This window comes from Cygnus atratus, chromosome 2, assembly GCF_013377495.2.
Source record: "Cygnus atratus isolate AKBS03 ecotype Queensland, Australia chromosome 2, CAtr_DNAZoo_HiC_assembly, whole genome shotgun sequence".
NCBI lineage: Eukaryota > Metazoa > Chordata > Aves > Anseriformes > Anatidae > Cygnus > Cygnus atratus.
The window spans coordinates 30141963-30164485 of record NC_066363.1 but is presented as its reverse complement, the minus strand read 5'-3'; the positions used below and the strand labels follow the sequence as shown (position 1 = coordinate 30164485).

General features: G+C 36.4%; 1 protein-coding gene across 5 annotated transcripts in view; it reads left to right on the top strand.

The window, feature by feature from the left end:
* DGKB (diacylglycerol kinase beta) overlaps positions 1-22523 on the top strand; it is a 347040-nt gene that overhangs the window by 310201 nt on the left and 14316 nt on the right. For all 5 annotated transcript variants that reach the window (XM_050709163.1, XM_050709165.1, XM_050709164.1 and 2 more), the window contains one exon: positions 22158-22278. In XM_050709163.1, the coding sequence (XP_050565120.1) occupies positions 22158-22278 (121 nt within the window). The remainder of the gene's footprint in view (positions 1-22157; positions 22279-22523) is intronic.

The window sequence follows — 22523 nt, the reverse complement described above, 5'->3', positions numbered from 1 at the left end:
ACAGAGTCAATACATTTTAATTTCTTCCAGTGTCTAGACCCTCTAGGCAGTAAAACTCAGGAGACTCATTTTCCAAAACTACCTGCTCAGTTGGCTGCTGATACGCCAGTGAATACAAGTATTAATCTGGGGAGACAGAAGTGCATTTCTTACCCCAAGCTCTGTTGTGACTCAATTCAAGCAGTGAGAGACCGAAATATCATTTTAGTCAGGAGCACAGATAATTTTTGCTGGCCCTTTACATTTTCTGCTAGGGAGTTCTTGCTAGTGTCCTCACCCAGGAAAGATTTCTGGGTTCTGCACTCCAAGTCTGCATGTGGTTGAATCCACATTTCATGTTTTCAGGAATAGTTTTTCTTGCTTTCTTTCTGAATAATATCTTTTTGGTTACACAATGACCATCCCTCAACATATGATGGAAGCTGGTTGTTAGACACTACTCTGTATGGTTTCTGGAATCCCCAGCACAAGGATGTTGATCTGTTAGAGTGGGTCCAGAGGAGGGCCACAAAGATGATCAAGGGGCTGAAGCACCTCTCCTATGAAGAAAGACTGAAAAAGCTAGGGCTAAAGAAGAGAAGGCTCCGGGGTGACCTCATTGCAGCCTTCCAGTACTTAAAGGGGACTTAGAAAACAGATGGAGAGTGACACTTTGTTCAATCACATAATGACAGGACGAGGGGAATGGTTTTAAACTAAAAGAGGGAAGATTTAAATTAGAGATTAGGAGGAAATTCTTCACTCAGAGGGTGGTGAGGCACTGGAACAGGTTGCCCAGAGAAGCTGTGGATGCTCCATCCCTGGAGGTTTTCAAGACCAGGTCAGATGAGGCCCTGGGCAACCTGATCTATTGGGTGGCATCCCTGCCTATGGGAGGGGGGTTGGAACTAGATGATCTTTAAGGTCTTCCCTTCCAACCTGAGCCATTCTATGGTTTAAACTTTAGAGGGATCTTTGTACCAGAATCTAGTCAGTAAGTGCTGCTGCTGTGGCTATAATTTTCTTTCCTAATATAAAGCAACATTGATCCACCAGTGCCCACCTCGTAACATGTCTGGAAGGAGGAGATCCCATGTGGAAGGAAGTATTTGTTGGCATAGATATCTCTTCGCTGATGAGCCATTGAACTTATTTAGATATGTGTTGTTAGAGAGGGCTGGATATGCCAATCTCCTCATCCACTTTCTCCTCCAGTCTTCCAGTGCCCCCTGAACAAGGTGCTAGAATTAAGATGCAATGGATCCCAATCTGTTATAATAATGAATAAAGCAGATAAGTTTAAAGAGGATGGAAACATACTGTATTTGAAAAGGAGATACTGTGAGATTAAAAGAAGCAGTGTGCCAGGATCCAATAAGCAGTGTTAGTAAGAGGTGACAGGACATGGAAGAAGGCATAAAAGGAATGATATAATAATAAAGGCAGAGCAGATGGCAATTCTGGTACTAGCAGTACTAGCATGGTTCTCAGTAAACCAAGAGAGTGAAAGAAATAATATGAAATAGGAGAAGGGAAAAAAGAAAGGGGGGGGAGGAGGGGGCACCAGTAAATATATATTATGAATTTTGTTGCTAACAGAAAATACTAGGTGAGAGAATACTTTCCAAAAGAAGTGGGAGATAGTGATTTATGAAATCCAGCATAATTCATAGACTATAAAAAAATGTAGTGTTTATTTTACCATAGAAAATTGTCATTACTATTGAGGAGTTGGTTTGGGAGAAATAGGTTTATTCTGAATCTTCTTACCCTTCTGGTACTTAAGGAACTGTCAGCACTATTTCTAGATTATTTCAAGTAATTTGTAGAAATGGAAGGAGAAGGGTAGGGGATATCAAGTACTCCAAATTTCTTCGTTTGTTGGCAAGTGTGGCTGTACCTGCTAAACAAGATTATTCATTTGTTCATGTGTTAGGTGGCATATTCATTTACAAACATCTGCACCTGCTTGGCCTGTTTTGGTACTAACCAAGAAAAGAATCAGGGAATTCACAGTTGTTTTTTGGTTGGTTAGGTTTTGTTTGTTTGTTTGGGGGGGGGAGGTAGTTTGTTTTTGTTTTTGTTTGGCAATGTTCATCAAGATTTGTTTTGAAGGCTTTACAGCATTTTGTTTGTTTTGGGGGGACATTGTTTTATTTGTTTTATTTTTTTTCTTCTTCTCCTCCCTTTCACCCCCTGCGCAGGTTTGTTTTCTTTCTTAGTATGAAAGCACAGTGAGTCAATTTTTAATGAGGATTATTTGAAATGAATGATAAGAAAGTAAAAGAAAACCTAGAAAAACTAAATATATTTGTAAATCAGCGGGGCCAGATGATGTTCAGTTAAGAGTTCTTACAGAACTGTCAGAATAAGTTGTGGATCCATTCAACATAACTCCGATAAGTTGTTAAGAACAGGTGATGTACCAGGGGTCTGAGGAAGAGCAAATAGTTTGCCAAGTAGTTGTAAACTGGCAGATTGGACTACCGGGTCCAGCTGTATCTGAAATTTATTTCGCTTAAACTTCTCCTTCAAGAACTTTATTCCTAGACTACTGGGTTCATGGTTTGTAACAAAGAGAAATAATTGAAAGAATTTCTGAATTTATATAATGAAGAAAAGCAAAGAATACACAAATATAAATTAGCCCCACAAACCTTATGGTCTTTAAACCTGGGTGTACAGTTGATACTTGTAAAGCTCTATGTCTTCAAGTATTTTTCCTGTTCAATATTAGAGGATCTTTTTATACCTTTTCCAGCTTGTATCTGAACCTCAGCTGTGCTTTCAGCACAGACTCAAGATGGAGAGATTTCAAAATGTAAACAGACATAAAAATACTAATATCAATGATTGATTTTGGTCATCACCCAAAAGTAAAATGCTAAATAAAATGCCTTCAGTCTTCAAATGAGAGGGCCAAAAGTATGGGAAATATTATTATTACTATTCATTTTCAAATACAATGTTTTATTTATTTATCCAAGCAAGCATAAGTCATAATTTCAGGTCTTATGTTGGAGTGTCTTACAACAAAAGCAAATCTAGATTGCAACAGTCATAATTTGGTTAAAAGTGAGGAGGATATTTTGATAAGGAAATATTGTAAGGTGTTTAGTATAATAAAGTAACTGCCTAATAATTCTTGTATTTTTTTTCTAATGGTTAAGACTTTTAAATATATGTGAGGTTGGTATGGACAGAAATCATGCTGGGATGAAAATAAAACATATCAAGCCAAACATAATCTCTAGCTTTATCAGCTTTTCTTGTGTGTATGAGAATAAAAATTCAAAGTTAGTCCAACAAGCTTCCATATCCATTCAAATATATATTTAAATATGGACTGACAGAGGGTTATCTGTCTGCCTATGTCTTTGAATGCCACAAAATTTCATGCCAAGCAACTAACTGGACTTCAATCTTTTATCATCATTCATACAATAAACTGCATGGAGAAGAATAAAAACATTAGTTTATATAAGTGCTAATGGAAGACTGGAGGATTAAAAAAAAAAAATGAATTTAAATGAAATATGAAATCCACATGCTTTGTGTATGGCAAAAAGCCATTTAAAAAAAAAAAAAAAAAAGAAGAAGCCTGGATATCTGAGCAGCTGATGTTTGTAGCAAGAGGAAGAGCAAGGACAGGCTTAATTCTGCAACCAGTATTCACGTTGAGTAACATCTGTTCATGTGAATAGTCCTATTGAGCTGCAGGCACATCCACAGGCTCGGAGAAAAGCCATGCTACTGCCATGCTACAAGTGGCTTTATGATGGTCAGCCTAGAAAGAGATCATTGGCATTGTCCAGATGAACAAGCACTAGTCAGCTTGAAAAAATTATGAAGACCGTGTGCAAGATTAATAACTGAATTTCAGGGTTTTCCTTAATACTATGAATTTCCTTCATAACTGTACTCATTCACTCATGCTGAATAAAATCCCCATGGATGGAAAAAATAATTGTGAAAAATAAGCCAGCATTTGCAAGAAGGCTGGGTTATTTATGTGAGGAACATTTCACAAGTCAGCCAAGGAAAATACAAAATAAATTATCAGTCTGGGACGAAATTTTTGCTGAACTGGTGAGGGAGCTATGCTCAATGACACTGCCTTGTGCGCATATGTGTAGCTGTTCTCTTTTGACAAAGCTCCCTTGGGAGTTAGCAGAGCAATATGAAATGTGTAGTTTACATCATAATCTCTTAGATTAATAGTAGCAATTATTTTTTTTAGAAAAATTGTCTCCTCTTGCTTATTATTTATGTATATTCCAGTACCTCCTAAGGAGCCTAATCAGATAGCAGAATTATGAGGAACAGAGTATGGCACAAACAACAAAAACAAAAAAACACATTCTGCTCAGTGCTTCGTTGATGATCAAGGCTGATCATTGATCTCACATGTGAAACTGGAGCTGTTGGAAAATTTTGTGAGAATGTGTATAAATTAAGTCATCCCCATTCCCACAAGATCTAGAAGAATCAAGATGTATAGCAACTCTACATAGTCCTATTAATTCAATAGGTACAACCTAACCAAGGTTGTAAATGGGATATGGCATCTTTCCTGAAGTTACACAGCACTTGCACAGTCCAGCTGAAGAGAATTCAAAACCTCTGACTTTTCTCCCTGTCACTCTGCAATTAAGAGATAAAAATAAAATGAAAGTGTTTAAGTGATCATTTATTACATTAGTAATATAACTCATATAAAATTACATCCATTTAGGCAGTTAAGATACCAAATACATGGTGATTGTTTCATTCCTACAGAACAGGCAGGCCTGTGAGCAGAGTGCAAATACAGATCTATACTTCATATTATTAGCAGTAGCCATGAATCCTATGATACAGCCTCAAAATATAGTCCTATTTTGTGAAATGCTGAAAATTAGAACAGAAAAAGCAGTAGTACATCTTTGTCTTAGCCTTTGCAGCTAAAATTTTGCAGCAGAAAAATCTGTATGTGATGGGAGCTAAGCAAAACAAAGCAAAACAAAAATGTAGTTTGGGTTTGATAATGCTTTAATTAAATCTTTAACCAGTAGTTTTGGCAATTAAAAAACAAACAACAACAAAACTAAAAAAGTGATTTAAAAAAATGGCAAGTAGTAGGGATAAGAAACAAAAACAACAACAACAAAAAAAAATATATATATATATGAAACGTTTACTGTATATCCATGTGGATAATGGTGCAAATTCATTTTATGAGGTGTTTTATGTACACTGACAATAAAAAGTAAGTTAAAAGAACAATTTCAAGGCTATAGAGTTAGAACTCAAAACATAGGAAGTGCAAATATTCAGACAGTCTAACCTCAATTCAATCCTCCTGTGAAGACAACAATTTTCTAGACTCCATAAAGTGTTGTACATTGTATTTTCCATGGAAAGTGCCATGAACTTCAGTGTGTATACTGTGCTTTGATGATATAAAGAACTGTTTAAGCACTGGGAATTAGCATATCTTGTTCTAGGATATTTTGGTAGAAAACATATGATGGAAAAAAATATCTCAAAACTTAGCAATTAACTCTTTTCCCTCACTATTCTCCTTTTATCTTCCTCTTTGTTTTTGATTGTTTTTCATGCTATAACCAAAATAGCATTGATTAATTTTATTTTATTCTGAGAGGATACTTTTTCATTTATTCAAAAGATTTAGGACTGGGTCCAGTTCTCATTATATCTGAACATGAGTTGAGTCAAACTTTTGTTGAACTTTTTCTGTGCTTGCCTTTGAGTGAATGCTTGTTCTTAGAGTTTGATTTTGTTTGATCTTCATTGCATAAAGCAGGATGAAGAATAGTAGTTGGACTTTTCAAATACTAACTGTAGAGGGATTTTTTTTTTTTCTACACTCTTATTTTGTTTATCTGTTGAATTTGACAATATGCTTCCAGTTTAATTAAAATAAAATACCTGGAATGCTCCATTGGTTTTAGATTTTGCAACAGCTTGTTTTTTGTTTGTTTGTTGTTTTATTTTTTTTCCCAAATTAAAAATTAAATAAAATAACACAAACCTCTGAATTTTATGCTTGTATTAACTTGGCAATTCCCTTTATATTAGTTGTATACAAAACAGTTTCTTAGAAGTCAAAACACCAGTATTTTTCCTTGCTTTTTAAAGCCTTTCTAACTGAACATTGCCAGAAATTATAAGAAGCTGATAACTGTCATACAATGTTACAGATGTTTCATTTTCTGCAATAAGGACTCAAATAATATTTTCAAGAACATTGATATTTTTAGCATTTTGTAACTCTAGTGACCATTATCGAGTAAAGGCCGTGAGAAATTAGATATTTTAAAAGTAGCAAATGGCAGCTTTTACAATTATTAAATAAAGCTTTTATTCATGTGGGTTGATGGTACAATTCAATGTGTTCAACCCAACTCTTGAAATATGATTAACATAATCTGATATTGTAGTTAAATATTTAGGTGATGTGCAAAACATTCTTTCTCATTGACTACCTGATATTGTTGTCCTTTTTTGAAAATATCACAAGCTGTACCACTCATACCTATAAACCAGGAAATCCCTGTTCCTTTAATTTCCCCTATTCATATAGGGGAGGATTAAAATTGTGTTTAAATTTTTCATAAGTCTAACATCAATAAATGAATATTTAATGTAAGACAAAAATAGGCATACAGAATAAACTGGTTTCAACAGCTGTGAGCAGATTTTCATCTAGTGCATGGCACACTTACCTAGGACTCTAGACTCGGAGAAATTTTGTATGTTAGAAATGGATGGAAAGAGGACTATGAGTACTCATGCTTTGTTAGGAAGTCTTTTTTTTTTTTTTTCCATGTAATCTGTCAGTTGTGAGATCTTTCATATACCCTAAAGCATTGTTCCTTTTCATTTTCAGTCAGTTGAAGCAGCTGTATCTTTATAGCTGCAAAATGTTTGTTCACAACCAACTGCTGTTTTGTATACCCCTTTTCATAACCAGCAAATATTTCGTTTTTCACTGTTACTCCATGTTTGTCATAACTTGTTGAGGAGAAACATTGTAACGTATCCAATTACTCCATGACTTCTTCTTTGTCTCTTCTGGCCTGATTCCTCTGGTGATGTATGCCTAGGGTGATATATTAGAAGATCCCACTGACTGGCAGATGAGACTCTGTGGGTATGAAGGTCCAACCTGAATTTTCAGAGTCCAGCAATAGGATGATCTCCTCAGGCCTTGACATCTATGTGGTTGTAAACTGAAAATTTGGCCAAAAATATTCTAAAGATGTTTTGAAGTGTGTTTGAGATGTCCCATGAGAAGGAAACCTGATCCACTTTCAAAATGAGTCTTGAATAACCACAGCCATTTGGCCTATTATATGGTAACCCTATCAGCCATATGGTTTGTAATCTGTTGTCACAGATCCATTCGGACCCTTAAACTGTAATGTTTAAGGACAGTAATTCTTATGAGGTCTCTGGTGCTACCCTAGTCTAACAGTAGTTGCAATAATAATAATAATGCATACCATAAATATAAATGAAACATATTTATTATGCATCTGATTTTCTGTGACTGTGGAAGCTGATCAGGCTCGTGACTGCTTAGCAAGGCTCCCTGGGAATCCCAGGTCCTCTAGGCGTACAAGAAGTCATAACTCAGCAATAGAACACAGAACTGGAATGAAGTGAGTTTTGTTAATGTATAATAACACTTATTTATGAAATATATTTTAAAGCAACCAACCAATTATTTCATTTATGTAGAATTGCAACATACTTTTGCCAGATGGTGTTTCATATCAGGTCAAAAAATAATGAAGGAATCTGGCATTGGAACTGAAGTAACAAGAAAAAATGATTAACTTGGGATTTAAAAATTGTTATAGCATTTTTTTTCTAAAAACAACCTTTTGCATTCTTTTTTGAGTCTGTTCCCTGTGGATTTATTTGTATTTATTACATTTTTGTCATACCTTGTTAGAATTCAGCAAAGATAATTTACTGTATGGTGAAACAAACTCCCAATTCGCAGAAAAGTGTAGACTTTAAATAATTTGTCCTTTCCATTTTTAGATTATTTATTAGACATATTCAGGAGTTTTTTTCAGTGCCTAGAGATGGAAAGAGTTGATTTAAAACTTACAAGAGGAAGAAACAGTTTTCCAAAAATGTTTCTGAAGAAATTCCTTCAAATCACAATATATCCAGCTGTACCAGAGACAACATTTCTTTTCTCTTTTGAATAGAAATTCTGGTCTTGTTAGAAGTGCTGGACAAATAAAAGACGTAGAGTTTTGATTCAAACATGTTAACAGTGCATCTACAAATCTACTCATCCTAGAATTCAAACACAATCTTCATCACAATCCTCATATTTCCATATTTTATTTTTTTCCTCCTTTTCCTATTTTTTTGGGGGGGAACAGCTTTAGCTTTTATTGACTTCCACCTGAACTGACATGATCCAGTGGTGGGTTTTGTAACAGTTTTCAGCTTTGACTTCTGAAAACTTTTTCTAATTAAGAAATAAAAGATTGAACCTGAGCCACTTAATACAGAAAGAAGTCGTGGCCTCAATGTACTCTGTAGGAATTTCCCATATTTCAAAGTTTATTAAGATTGGACTTTAATAAGTACATCAGAAGTGAATGTTTTGGCATCTCGTAGCAATCACTGAAACCAGCTTGTTCTTTCAGATATTTTAGGTCCTCTGCCAAATGTCACTGATATTATATGAATCAGGTATGTCACTTGAATTTGAAATAAAAATCTTAATTTTATTTTGAAGGTTGATTTTTTTTTTAAGTGACTTTTCATGAAAATTTAAAATTTCTCAGGAGAGTGGACATATTTCTCAAGAAAAAAAAAGCAAAGTTTCAATCCAACTTTTAGTTTCTTAGAGAGGAAAAGATTTTTCTACAGGCATTTTGATCATCTTTCAATAGATCAAAGGTATTGTTCTTCCTTTCAAGGGGAAAAAATGCTTATTTTGTTAGCCATATTTTTAAAAATACTATTAACTTTGTCCACATGATCCTAGGAAAAGCAAAACCCAAATTAAAAAAATATATAAAAATTAAAAAGGTGGCTAGGATCCAGGAATGGAAAGATTACAACCTGTCTTTTGCTATGCTAGAATCTAAAACCAGATAAGTACTCTAATGGAATATGGAGGAAGAGGAGAGAGAATCTGATGCATACAAATGCTAGCAGTCAAAATTTCTCCAACTGTACTGAAATTTCCCTTGCACCTGGCGCTGGAGGTGCTAGCCATGCCAGTTCAGTCTCCCAACACAGATGTTCTTGTTGTACCACTTCATATGTGTAACATTTAGGTTTCTGTTTAGCTCAGCATAGCATATATAAATTCTGTAATCCAAAGACCACTAGTATATTAGTGCACCTTAATCTTCTGCTTCCTTCAATTCCCTTAAAATATTGCCAGTCCCCTTGTGCCACTGATCCTAGTGTAAAAGAGTGTCGTGAAAAAGAATGTTCAGCTACTATTACCATGCATGAATTATAATGATGTTTGTTTTTTTTTTTTTTTCCAAAATAAATCGCACAGTGTATTATACAAATAAAACTGAATTTTGGATGCCTCAAATATGTAAATGCTAACCCATTTGTTGCACACAAACTTATTTATTTTGCTTTATAATTATGGTGTGTGATTTTAGAATACTACGGTAGTTACCATAGAGATAGGCCTGAATAAACAAAGCACTTAATAGTCATGGTTGTAATTCACATGTAGTCTATTCGATAATACTGAATATACTTTCTTAAATGATTGGTTGGACAGAGACTAAAATTATGGTCCTTTAAAAATTCTGCTTATATTTCTATGTTGAAAGTAACCTGGGAAGTGAAACTTCCCAGATAGTCATGAACAATCTTCTGTCCTTCCACATTGACATATGTAACAAAAACAAACAAAAAACAACAACAGCCTTCCCACCCTTATTTTCCAGTGTCTAATTGATCAATAAAACGAAAACCAACCCAGCATGATTGTTCCCAACTTGTTTTTAATATGAAGTTGCACATTCTGTTTTGAACTGGAGTTGAGACTTGCCATCCTGAAAGTTTTCTTTTTCATCTGTAGCAGTTGGCACAATGAAGAACATTAATTCTCCCTAGAATTATTGTCAAACAATATATAGCATATGTTGTACAAACAGTACATAAAATAGAATTAACAACATAAGAAACACAACAGCATGACCTGTCATGCCCCACCTAGAATACCAAGCACTAAATTATCCCCAGAAGCTTCTCAAATTCAGTCTGGACTGAAAAACTGTAATCTTATATATGTACTATTTCTATTGTTCCTAGTAAAGGAACTTAAACAAAGATATATAATGAAGGTGAATTGGTAAAGTTGGAAACTGAAAAGCCTTTCTTGAAGTCACCCATCTAGTTGACCAAAGGAAGCCAGTTAATGTAATCTTTTTGGATTTCAGTAAAGTTTTTGATATTGTTTCCCACAGTTTCCTTCTAGACAAAAATGTCCAGCATACAGCTAGATGAATACATAATACAATGGGTGAAAAATTGGCTGACAGTTCAGGCTCAAAGGGGTATAGTAAATTCATAAATGACTTGGATGTAGGACTAGAAGGTTTTTGAGTAAGTTTGCAGACAATGCTAATTTAGGAGGACCTGTTGACTCTGTCAAGGGTGGAGAGGCCTGGCAGAGAAATCTTGACAAATTAGAGATCTGAGCAATCACCAACAATATGAAGTTTAACAAGAGCAAGTGGCAGATTCTGCACTTGGGAAGGGGTAACCCTGAATGGATATACAGACTGGGAGATGAGAGGCTGGAGAGCAGCCCCACAGGAAGGGATCTGGGTGTTTTGGTTGATGGCAAGTTGAACATGAGGCAAGCTGAATGTGAGTCAACAGTGTGCCGTGGCAGCCAAAAGGGCCAAACTTATCTTAGTGTGCATTAAGCACAGCATTACTGTCCAGTCAAAGGAAGTGATTGTCCTGCTTTACCCTGTGTTGGTGTGACATCACCTCAAGTATAGCGTGCAGTTTTGGCCACCACAGTATAAAAGGACATAAAACTATTAGAGAGAGTCCAAAAGAGGGCTATAAAGATTATGAAGGGTCTAGAGGGCAAGATGTATGGGGAGCAGCTGAGGTCACTGGGTTTGTTCAGCCTAGAGAAGAGGAAGTCTCCTCTTGGAATCGAGTACTCATGTTGGCCTACAGCTTCCTCACAGGGGGAGTGGAGGGGCAAGCATTGATCTCTTCTCTCTGGTGACCAGCGATAGGACCCGAGGGAACGGCATGGAGCTGGGACAAGGGAGGTTAAGGCTGAATGTAATGAATATGTTCTTCACCAAGAGGGTGGTTGGGCAGTGGAACAGGCTCCCCAGGGAAGTGGCACAGAGCCTGCTGGAGTTCAAGCATTTGGACAACACTTTCAGATGTATTGTCTGATTTTTGAGTGGTACTGTGCAGATGCAGGAGTTGGACTTAATGATCCTTTTGGGGCCCTTCCAACTCGGGATGTTCTATGAAGTGTCATCTTAGTACAAAATTTCAAGCTCTCTTCAATTGTCCATATAAGATCCTAACACCAGTAGAGTTACTCTCAAGATACCATCCTTTCATCTGCTTCTCTGTAGCTTCTGTGTCAGGCCTGTCGACAGTGTGTGAGTGTCCTGGAAATCCTAGGTCTCCTCTGACAGTACCAAACATATGTGATTTACTGGGGAACTAAATCAAAGATTCTTTACGTTAACTGACTGCAGGGAATTTAGGAAGATTTTCTGTTTTACTTAGATAATGTAAACACCTGCCTCAGAGTTCATTAGACATGACTTAATTCAATTGTCTCCTGCTCCTTCTATATGCAGAGAAAGTGTGGACAAAGTTTTTAGTTGAACCTGCAATCCAGATAGTTATTTAAGCATTTATTTAATGAAAATAGCTTGGGTACTGAGAGAGTGGCGTCACAGAAAGGAGTCCAACCAACTGCTAAGAACTTAGGGTCTCAACAATTTCATGTAGACTATTTTGACACTCTCTCTCCTGTGGTTTCTTTCTGACTAGTACCTATCCAAATAATGACCTTGGATACTCTACCATGCTGCAGGCTCCTGTTTCAGGTGCAGTAAAAACATATAATCTTGAATACTTTGACATAGACATTTTAGACCATCATAAAAATGTTGATCTATGATATGTCACTGGCTTTCAGAATGTTTTCCTGGGGTTAGAGTCTTGGTTAATAGCAGAAAACTACTGTTGTTCAAACCGGTATCTATTCTTCATTCTATGATCTCCAAACACCATGGAATACCAGAACAGTAGAGGACGCAAATGGAAATGGTTCTCTTGAAGTAAAAGAATAATAATAATCTTTAGGAGGTTTATGAGTTCTTGGAACTCATTACCACTTTAAACAAAATGAGTTTTAATACTTATGTAAATGGAATCAAGATTTCTTTCTGCTGGATAACAAAACACACAAACAACAACAAAACTCTTTGGTGGATAAATATAGGAATAATGACATTATCAGAATTTGCTGCCCTGTAGAAAGGGAACGTTTCCCCTGTTAGTACTAGTCCTCTTAGAAATGTACAAATCAAAGCTGTTTTTCATTGATCAGATTTCTACATTTCCATCAATATTACTGTATTTTTCTTTTCTAGGCTGTGGCATTTTTATAGGCTAATCAAATATCCGATATTACTGGGAGCCATTTAAAGTGAATGCCAGAACTACTAAGAAGTAATTTGAGAATTAGATCTATTTTTGTTAGTTGAAATGATCTTGACTTGCTCATATTGTATTGTACCTGATGCTCAGTAATATGAGTACCAATACAAATAGAAAGATATCCGGTTTTAAGTTCTTAAATATCTGTTAAAAGTGGTGAGCAGTCCAAGCACATTAAAATTCCATTTTCCCCCATACAAGTGTTTGCGGCAGATGACCCCCACTGATCTTAAATATATTTCTGTATCTGTAACTGAATAGAGGTTTTCCGTACAGCATGTTCTAATGGTACTCTGGCCTTTAGCCAACAAGCACTGAATAAGGCTATTTTTAAAATACAGAAACTGGGAACAGCTGCAGCAATCAAATTTGATAAAAACAGAGAGGAACTTTGCTTTTTTTACGGTTTGTCCAAGTTTAGACTCCTTTCATAGAACAGCTTTTGTTCTGTTGGATGAAGGGGGTATAAGAGTAACACACTGAAATCCTTTTGAACAAATAACTTTTAAAAGAATACAGATTAAAATAATAGGGGGCTTTCTGGTGCAGCAGTATGTTCAATGCAATTGTACCTCAAACTATTAAAAGAATAAATCTATAAAAAAGAAAACATTTTGTCAGTCAAGCTTTACCATGAAAGACTTATCCATAATGATCTCCTGAAGTGGAGGATGAAACTTCTTGTTTCGAATGTTGAACGTTGGTATTTGGGTATAGTTTTTGAGTTAAAGTCATTTAATTTGAATGATCCAGGGTGTGTGTGTATGTGGTTTGTTTTTTGTTTGTTTGTTTTTCTATTTTTATTCTTTCACTATTAATCAGGAAGTTTTCTTTTAAGAATTCTCCTCTCCTTCCCCTGGTAAGCTTAATAAATAAATAAATAAATCACTTAATTTTACAAAGGCCTTCTGTGCACATTAAAAAGTTTCATAAAATATTTAATTAGGAGGACTGGTTTTTACTTGTTTGCCCTCCTACTTGAGAAACTTGTCATTCAATGATTAATGGGAGTCAGGAGATGATTATATACCCCCCCCCAAAAAAAAAAAAAGAATAAAATCCAGTATACAGTAGTAGTTTGAGCTATATCTGTTAAACAATTCCATCAGAGGACAGTGTCTCTGTGCTGCAATGACTCAGTACAGAAGATACTGTGTGAAAACTGGGCCCCACTGAAGTCTGTGCGAATTTTGCCACTGAATTCAGCACAGCCAGGATTTTATTGATTGCATTCATTTTAAGTATCAAAAATAGCGCTCTTTCAGTTTTACCCCATTTAAGCTATTTAGAGCGTCATCAATTCAGATGGTAGAACAAAAATGTACGGTACTTCTTGCATATGCATACATCTGGGTATATATCATATGTGTGTATGTACTCATAGGTATAAAATATGTGTGCTTGTCTGTGTGTTTATATATGTATAAAATATCTGTTTAGTTTGTTATCATCGTATGAGTATCTCACTAGGGTGGAAATTACAGCAGTGATATTTCTTCCTTTCCTCAAACTAAGAGGCAGGCTTAGCTTGTTTCATTTTATTTTAAAAACAGGGAAAAAAAAAGAAAAAAAAAAAAACATGAAGGCCAGAGAAAAGACTTGAGATGGGAATAAATAGTGCCATGAAATAGATATATACAGCCATATGAGTTTTTTAATGTTTACAAGCAAACTCAAATAGTCAAAACTGGGTCTAATGTTATAGACATCAGACTCAACATATATATTCTTAAAGTCAATATTAAGAGGGAGAATAGATTCTTAAAATCAGAGTGTTGAAATTCAGCAGTTGTTGACTTATTTCCTGTCTCTGGCAAAAATTTCATGTGTGATCTTGGCCAAGTCATAGAATCATAAGATAATTCAAATTGGAAGAGACCTCTACAAACATCTAGTCCAACCTTTAATCTAGTACTAAAGTCCACCACTAAACCATGCTACTAAATTTTTAATCTACACATTTCCTGAAGACCTCCAGGGGTAGTGACTCAACCACTTGAAATCATGCTTAACCAATCTGATATCCTTCTATGATGAGATGACTAGCTGGGTAGATGAGGAGAGAGAGTAGATGTGGTTTACCTTGACTTCAGCAAAGCTTTTGACACTGTCTCCCATAACATCCTCATAGACAAGCTCTGTAATCATGGCCTAGGTGACTGGACAGTGAGGTGGATTGATAATTGGCTGGATGGCAGAGCTCAGACTGTTGTGTTTAGTGGTGCGGAGTCTAGTTGGAGACCTGTAGCTAGCATGTCCCCTGAGGGTTGGGCCAAGAGGAACCTCATGAAGTTCATCAAGGGCAAGTGCAGGGTCCTGCACCTAGGGAAGAATAACCCCAAACACCAGTACAGGCTGGGGGCTGACCTGATGCAGAACAACTCTGCAGAGAGAGACCTGGGAGTGCTGGTGGACAGCAGGCTGACCATGGGTCAGCAATGTGCCCTTGTGGCCAAGAAGGCCAATGGTTTCCTGGGCTGCATTCGGAAGAGTGTTGCCAGCAGGTCAAGGGAGGTGATCCTGCCCCCCTACTCAGCCCTGGTGAGGCCACACCTGGAGTATTGTGTCCAGTTCTGGGCTCCCCAGTACAAGAGGGACATGGAGCTACTGGAGCGAGTTCAGAGGAGGGCTACAAAGATGACTAGAGGACTGGAACACCTATTGTACAAGGACATGCTGAGCAAACTGGGCCTGTTTAACCTGGAAAAGAGAAAACTGAGGGGAGACCTCATCAGTGTGTATAAATATATGAGGGGAGGGTGTCAAGAAGATGAAGACAGTCTCTTTTCAGTTGCGCCCAGGACAAGAGGCAATGGGCACAAACTGAAGCACAGGAAATTCTGGCTGAATATGAAGGGGGACTTCTTTACTGTGAGAGTGACAGAGCACTGGCACAGGCTGCCCAGAGAGGTTGTGGAGTCTCCATCTCTGGAGATATTCAAAACCTGCCTGGATGCCATTCTGTGCAATGTGCTCTAGGTGATCCCGCTCAGCAGGGGGGTTGGACAAGATGATCTTCAAAGGTCCCTTCCAACCCTGGCCATTCTGTGATTCTGTGATTCCCTGGGCAGCCTATTCCAATGCCACACATCCCCTTCAATAAAGAAATTTTTCCTAATATCCAACCTAAACCTCCCCTGGTGCAACTTGAGGCCATTTCCCCTCAACTTATCAGTTGGTGCTTAGAAGAGCCTGATTCCCACTGTGATGCAACCTTCTTTAAGGTAAGTGTACAGTACAATAAGGTCTCCCTCAAGCCTTCTTTTCTCTAAGCTAAACAACCCCAGGTCCCTTAACTGCTCCTCATAAGACTTATTTTCTAGACCCTTCACCTGCTTCATTACCCTTCTTTGAACATGCTCCAGCACCTTGATGTCCTTGTAGTGATCATGCGGCCTCACCAGAGCTGAGTACAGAGTGACAATCACTTCCCTAGTCCTGCTGGCCACACTGTTGTATTCTGATACAAGCCAGGATGCTGTTGGCCTTCTTGGCCACCTGAGCACACTGCTGGCTCATATTCAGCCACTTGACCAATAACCCCAGGTCCTTTTCTGCCAGGCAGCTTTCCAGCTGCTCTTCCCTGAGCCTGTAGCATTGCATGGGATTGTTGTGCCCCAAGCACAGGACCCAGCACTTAGCCTTGTTGAACTCCATATGGTTGGCATCAGCCCATCAGTCCAGCCTATCCAGATCCCTCTGCAGAGCCCTCCTACCCTCAAGCAGATTAACACTCGTGCCTAACTTTGCCTTACTTTGCTGAAGTCAAACTCATGCTTTTAACTGTACATAGTAACATAAAAAATATTATAGTTCTTGTGGGTCTACACACAATATATCCAGCTGAGAACAAATCTTTTGCATGACCTAAATCTCTCAATGTACAATTTTCACTTCGTAACGTGGATATAATAACATTTTTCCCCATGTTTTTTTTTTTATTTGTCTAAATTATAAATTCTTGGATATAAAAGCTATTTCTTGTTATATGTCTGTGAATCAGTAAGTTATCAGAGCCTTGACATCATCTGGACCTCTAGGTACAGCTCTGATATAAACAATCATATACATTGAGGCATATGTTACTTCAGGTAGATTCTCAGGTAGCATAAAAAAAAAATAAATGCATGGATTGGTCTTGATTTACTGATTTCTGGAAACCAGGAACATAGAAAAAGCTGTTTATCTGAAATCATGAGTACTGTGACATTAAATCATTAAATGCATCTTTAGCATTGTATACAACAGTCATGGAAATGACCCCACATTCCTGCATATCGGGAAACTGTAGTTTTAATACATGCAGTGTTCTGAGAAGATACTAAAGCATTCATGTGGTGCAGAGCATTGAGCTCAGCAGGTTTTCAAGGATCCTCTGGCATCACACCAGTTTTCATATTCTTATCCAGTATTTTAACTGGAACCAAAAAAAAATCCAGTGTGATGATTACTAGGGTTTGATTACATTTAGCAATGGAGTAACCCTTTCTCTCTGAAGACAAACTGCTGGCAGAGACAGATTTACCACTGACCAACAATGTTTTTATGCAAATGTGCCTGAGTGAGCGCAGTAACCCCAGATTATAAGAGTCATTCAATCTCTTGCCAGGACAGCAATATTTATATATTGCAAAGATAAATTGGATATCAAACCAGTTCCATTACATAGGGAAAGTTCTCTATGTAAATCAGCATTTCTAATCATGTTTCTTTCCACCCCCTACCCCACTTTGCTTTCCTTCCTTTATCTTCAAAGATGAATTCCAAATGTGTTTTCCTATTGTGTATTCACTTTGAATATTGAAGTGTTCAGCTAATGCCAAGCTAATGGATAATGTAAACTCCTCACTAGGAAACTTTAAAGTCTCGAAGTGTTTCTTCATGCCCTGGGAAGTATAAAGGGGTCATATTAATGTACAGTGCTTCGTCTGCTCTTGTGCAAGTTTCTGTTTGGACTTCTATTCCTCCTGCTGTCTGATGGGAGGAAATGGGCAGTAATCTCCCTAGAGACTTTATTCCCCCATCAGGAATGAGTGCAAGGGGTCAGATGCCCCTCTGCATGCTAGTCACCATCTGCTGACAGCAGCACTCCCCCGGGAGAGCAGGCTTTGTTTACTGATGGGGCTAATATGAGGAGACACGTGAAGTCGTTTGGTTTGTGGAAGAGGGCAGGAGAGGCATGGTGCTGTGAAAACATTCCCACACACTCTAATGGCTCATTCACATAGAAAACAAGAGAGAGCCTTCAGCTCTTTCACGTAGCTCAGAGCAGAACAAACCGACTCCAGAACCCCAAGGCACCAGTCAAAAAACACTTTACTAATGCACTGAGGTGCTCTCCATAATAGCTTACCTATGAGACCTCAGCTCTCATTTAGGCAACTAAAAGACTTGGTTAGATTGAAAAGCTGCTTGGTATAGCATTGTTGCCATTGTTTGCTGTTAGTTCCTAAACTTTTTTTAAAAAAACGTAACCTTTAGTCTCCTAAACCTATAACATCCTAAAACTGGTTATAATAGCTGAAACGTGCATTGGAGCACGTAGAAAACATTACCAGTACAGTCACCAATCTATTTTATCTTTAGAATAAAATGTAAAGAACATAGAAGAAATAAAACCTGCCTAGAAATACAACCTGTCTAAAAAGAAATATGTGTTGTTTTGGTTTATTTCTCTGTATTTGGTAGACACACACACACATACAGACGTGTGTAATTTTAGAGTACAATTTAGGGAAACAAAATAAGTGAGTTCCTGAATTAGATTCCAGGCATAGTTGGAACATGTCATAGGAAAGTCCATGTTATAAGCCGTTTTAAGTGATGACTGATGTTTAATGAGCAACAGCATTCATTATTTGAACTACAATTTAATAAAACTATAAGAAGGCAACAATAACAGTGCCACAAAGTCAACACACATGGTCACATATGTCAGTATCTGACCTCTAACACCAGCCTGCATAGCATGATTAGAAATAAAGCATAAGAGGGCAGACTTACGGTAATCCTTCCTTTAAGATATCTTACAAGATCTTTTTTGATTTAGGGAGTTTCTAGGTCTAGTATGGCATCATGATTTAACACTGTATTATGTAAAGAGGATTTCCTGGTTGTTCTAGAAGTGCTATGAATCTCCTTAGATTTTATTTTTTTTTTTTTTTTGAGAAATACTAAGTAACAGTACTGTCTTCACCTAATCCATGCTATTCATGTTTTCCTCTACCTATTGTTTTTCCTCCACATATTTCTTTCCTTTCTTAAGGGTCCTAGTCTAATTTCTTTTCATACAGAAGCTGTTCTTTTTGTTATCGTGTTTGTTGCCCTTTATCATTTCCAGTTGTTTTATATCTTTCTGTGCCTTGTTGATCAGACCATAGCCATGAACTCTATACTGTGTGGAGGTCCCAATCATAATGTAAAATAGGTTTTTTGTTTGTTTGTTTGTTTTTATATCATTATTGAGCAGATATTTTCATAGAAATTACCACAGTAAGTCCATAATCTTAATTTCTGCAGGACAGCATTAATTGTAACCCAGCACTAATTGTAACCCAGTATATGTGGACAGACACACACACACGCACACACATTTGTTTTTAAACATACATGCATGATACAAGCTACATATATATCATTAGCTCTGTCAGTTAGCTCTGTTTCCTTTCATGGACATTAAGTTGCATGTACTGAATTTTCTGCCTTCTTATTGCCCATCACTCTGTACTGTGAAATTCCTAAACTTTTTTATTAATTGACCTTTTTTTTTACTTTGCTGAATCCTCAGTAATTTGCTATCTACTTCTATTCCCAAATAATTTAGGGGAATATGTTGAGCAGTACAGAGCCCAGCACAGATCCTTTTGAGAAATCAGTGATACCCTTCTACCAGAATGAAGAATGACTTCCCCTTTCCTATCTTTTAATTTAAAAGAAGACTTGACCTCTTTTAAGAGAGCTTAGTTTCTTTCAGAGTCATTGGTGAGGAACGTTTAAGAACAAATGCAACCCATTCATTGGATTTATATTCAACCAGTGTATCCATACCCACATCTTTGAAGAAATGGATGAAAACATTCACATTCCTTTTTCCACTTTTGTTTACTCTAAATTCTTATCAAAGTCAATACAGCTCAAGGATCTGTTGAAATGGATGTGGCTATGCAAAGCCATCAGGTCAAATATATTAACTAACTAACTTAACTAACCCTATGTTAAGTTTTCCAAGTAATTGTTTGTTACATTTGCTTTAGTTTTTACTGCTTCTGAAAGGATGCTATGTCTAATTTAAGTTTGATTCTAAAAATATTCATATTTAGCCTAAAATAACGCCACTTAGTGAATGTGCCATGGCATATGTAATGTTTAGAAAAGGCTTCACTTTTCTGAGAATTAAAAATATTGTTCTGTTTAATCTTCCAATGTTTAATACACTACATTTTTGGAGATGTGTGGTATGGCTCAAAGGGCAGGATTTGGCCCTTTGTTACCTACTGTTACTGGCACTAGTCTCCTAGCTATTGAAGAATGATGCATCAAATTTATATCACTGCAAATGTCACTATTCTGAATCTTGCATATGTTGCCTGAGCTGTCAGTAATAAAAATCTGTTCTTAATTATTCTCCCATTTAAAAAATAATAATTTTCTAGCAACCCAGTGAAATGGAATTTGATGTTCTCTTTGGCTAGAAACATTTGAATGTTTTTAATCTATAAAGTTTAGTGTGCTTTTGCAAATTAGTAGGACTTTCCCGTTTAAATCGCTTTGATTAACAATGAAAGCAGAATTTGTTTAAATCTCAGTTAAGTTTAAAAGTGCATAAGTAACTTAAGGAAAACATTTGAAGAGAATACCATCTTTAAAACAATTCAACAGAAAGCCAGACGTACAAAATTGGGTTTATGAGTAGTATAGGGATGCAAACTATAAAAATGCATAGTTAAAATTAATCATGTTACATATTTTAAACTTTTGTCCATCTTGTTCTTCTTCCTTAATAGCAAAGAATAGGGTTTGGTTTTGCTTCATTAATGTTATGTGGAACTAATTTCACTGTGAAGAGAAATTGGAAATAGTGAAGAATATTAAGAAAAATGGAGGCATTGGATAACATCAGATTTTCTGGTTGGAAGCAGAAAAATCCAGACCATAAATCCTATTTGCTTTTAATACTTTTTTTTTTCTATCACAGTACTTCTTTCAGTTAATTACCTTCATTCAAAGCCCAAAGAAGTGAAGAGAAAAGACTCCATTTGAAACTTTAGACTAGCCTCATAGATATGATAATTAGCATGGAATTCTACCTTCGTTAAAGGTTGAAGGGTTTAAAATACACAAAGAGTAATGTGCTCTCCTTTCTTTGTTTTTTCAATGTGATGATAGACTTGAACATTTTAGCTCATCACTCTGCTTCACCGAATAACATGTCTTTTGGAAACATGGGTATTAACAGCCAATCTATAAAACACACATAATATACAGCTGAAAAAACATTTCTTTTTCTTGTCCATCTGGTCTTGGCAACATGTATTTAAACCACAGCATATAAAACATGTTATACAAAACACGCTAGTTGATTCTGGATAATATTTCAATACCTTGCTTGGTTGCTTCTCAAACCAGACTGCTATATTACTGTTTAAGTTTCTGGTTGTATCTCTTTGTCCAAAATTCTAGACAAAATTTGTTCTTGCTCCTTGAAGTCGAGCAAACTAAGATTTATTTTGCCAGACACATTATTAAAATATTTTTGGAAGTTTAATGCCAAAAAGCTATGTAATCAGAAAGCAGTATGAAACATACTATGGAAAGCTAGACGAATATTTGCTGATAAGAATTTTTTTCTGCCCTTTTTGCATTTAATCTGTGCACTAATTGAGGCAAAAATCCAATGGAAAAAAAAAAAAGTAGTCCCATAAACAATGACTGTAATAATGTATGTACACAAGGACTGAATTAGAGTTGTACACATTGTCTGGAGAGAGATTCTAGCAGTATATTGGGCAGTGATTCTTCCTATACTAGACTTTAAATATCTGTTGAAACAATAAACATACACATAAAAAGTATAAATTTCTAAACTACAAACACTTCAATTTTTAGTATTTCCAATTTTGATATTTTCCTATAGTTCCTATTTTATCATATGCTAAAATTCTTTGTTGTGTATGTATGTATGTATTAAAATAAACCATTGAGATTATTACTGTAGTTTAGAATTATTTTGGTCAGGATGTTTTAGAGCGGTGTGACAACAGGCCCAGATGTGCCCAAACTTAAATCTGTAATCATTTAGAAATCACTGTCTAAACCATTTTCACCTGTTCTGTTCACCCCATCTTTTATCTATTACCAGCTGGCCTTCTGACCAGTTTGCTAGTTCTTGCTAGTTAGGATGACCACTGTCAAAATCATGGCAAGACCAAATGCAATTTTTTCAACTTTTTCAGATCTTAGTGACCAACTTATGGAAGTAGTTGGTCTGGAAGGAGCCATGGAGATGGGTCAGATATATACAGGTCTGAAAAGTGCTGGAAGACGGCTTGCCCAGTGTTCATCTGTTGTCATCAGGTATTGTCAGCTTTAATTTGCACTGCAATGTTGTAGTCAAACAGTAAAGATTTATATATTATTAGTTACACTTTCTTTGGTAGCTTAATAGTCATAAATACTGTAGTTAATGTTTATGAAAGTATCATTTTATATATTAAATTTATTCTGTCCATATTCTATGTCCATACATCTTCCTGCGTTTAAGTGTGTTGAAAGGAAGGAAGGAAGGAAGGAAAGAAGTGTTTAGATTCAATCTTTACATG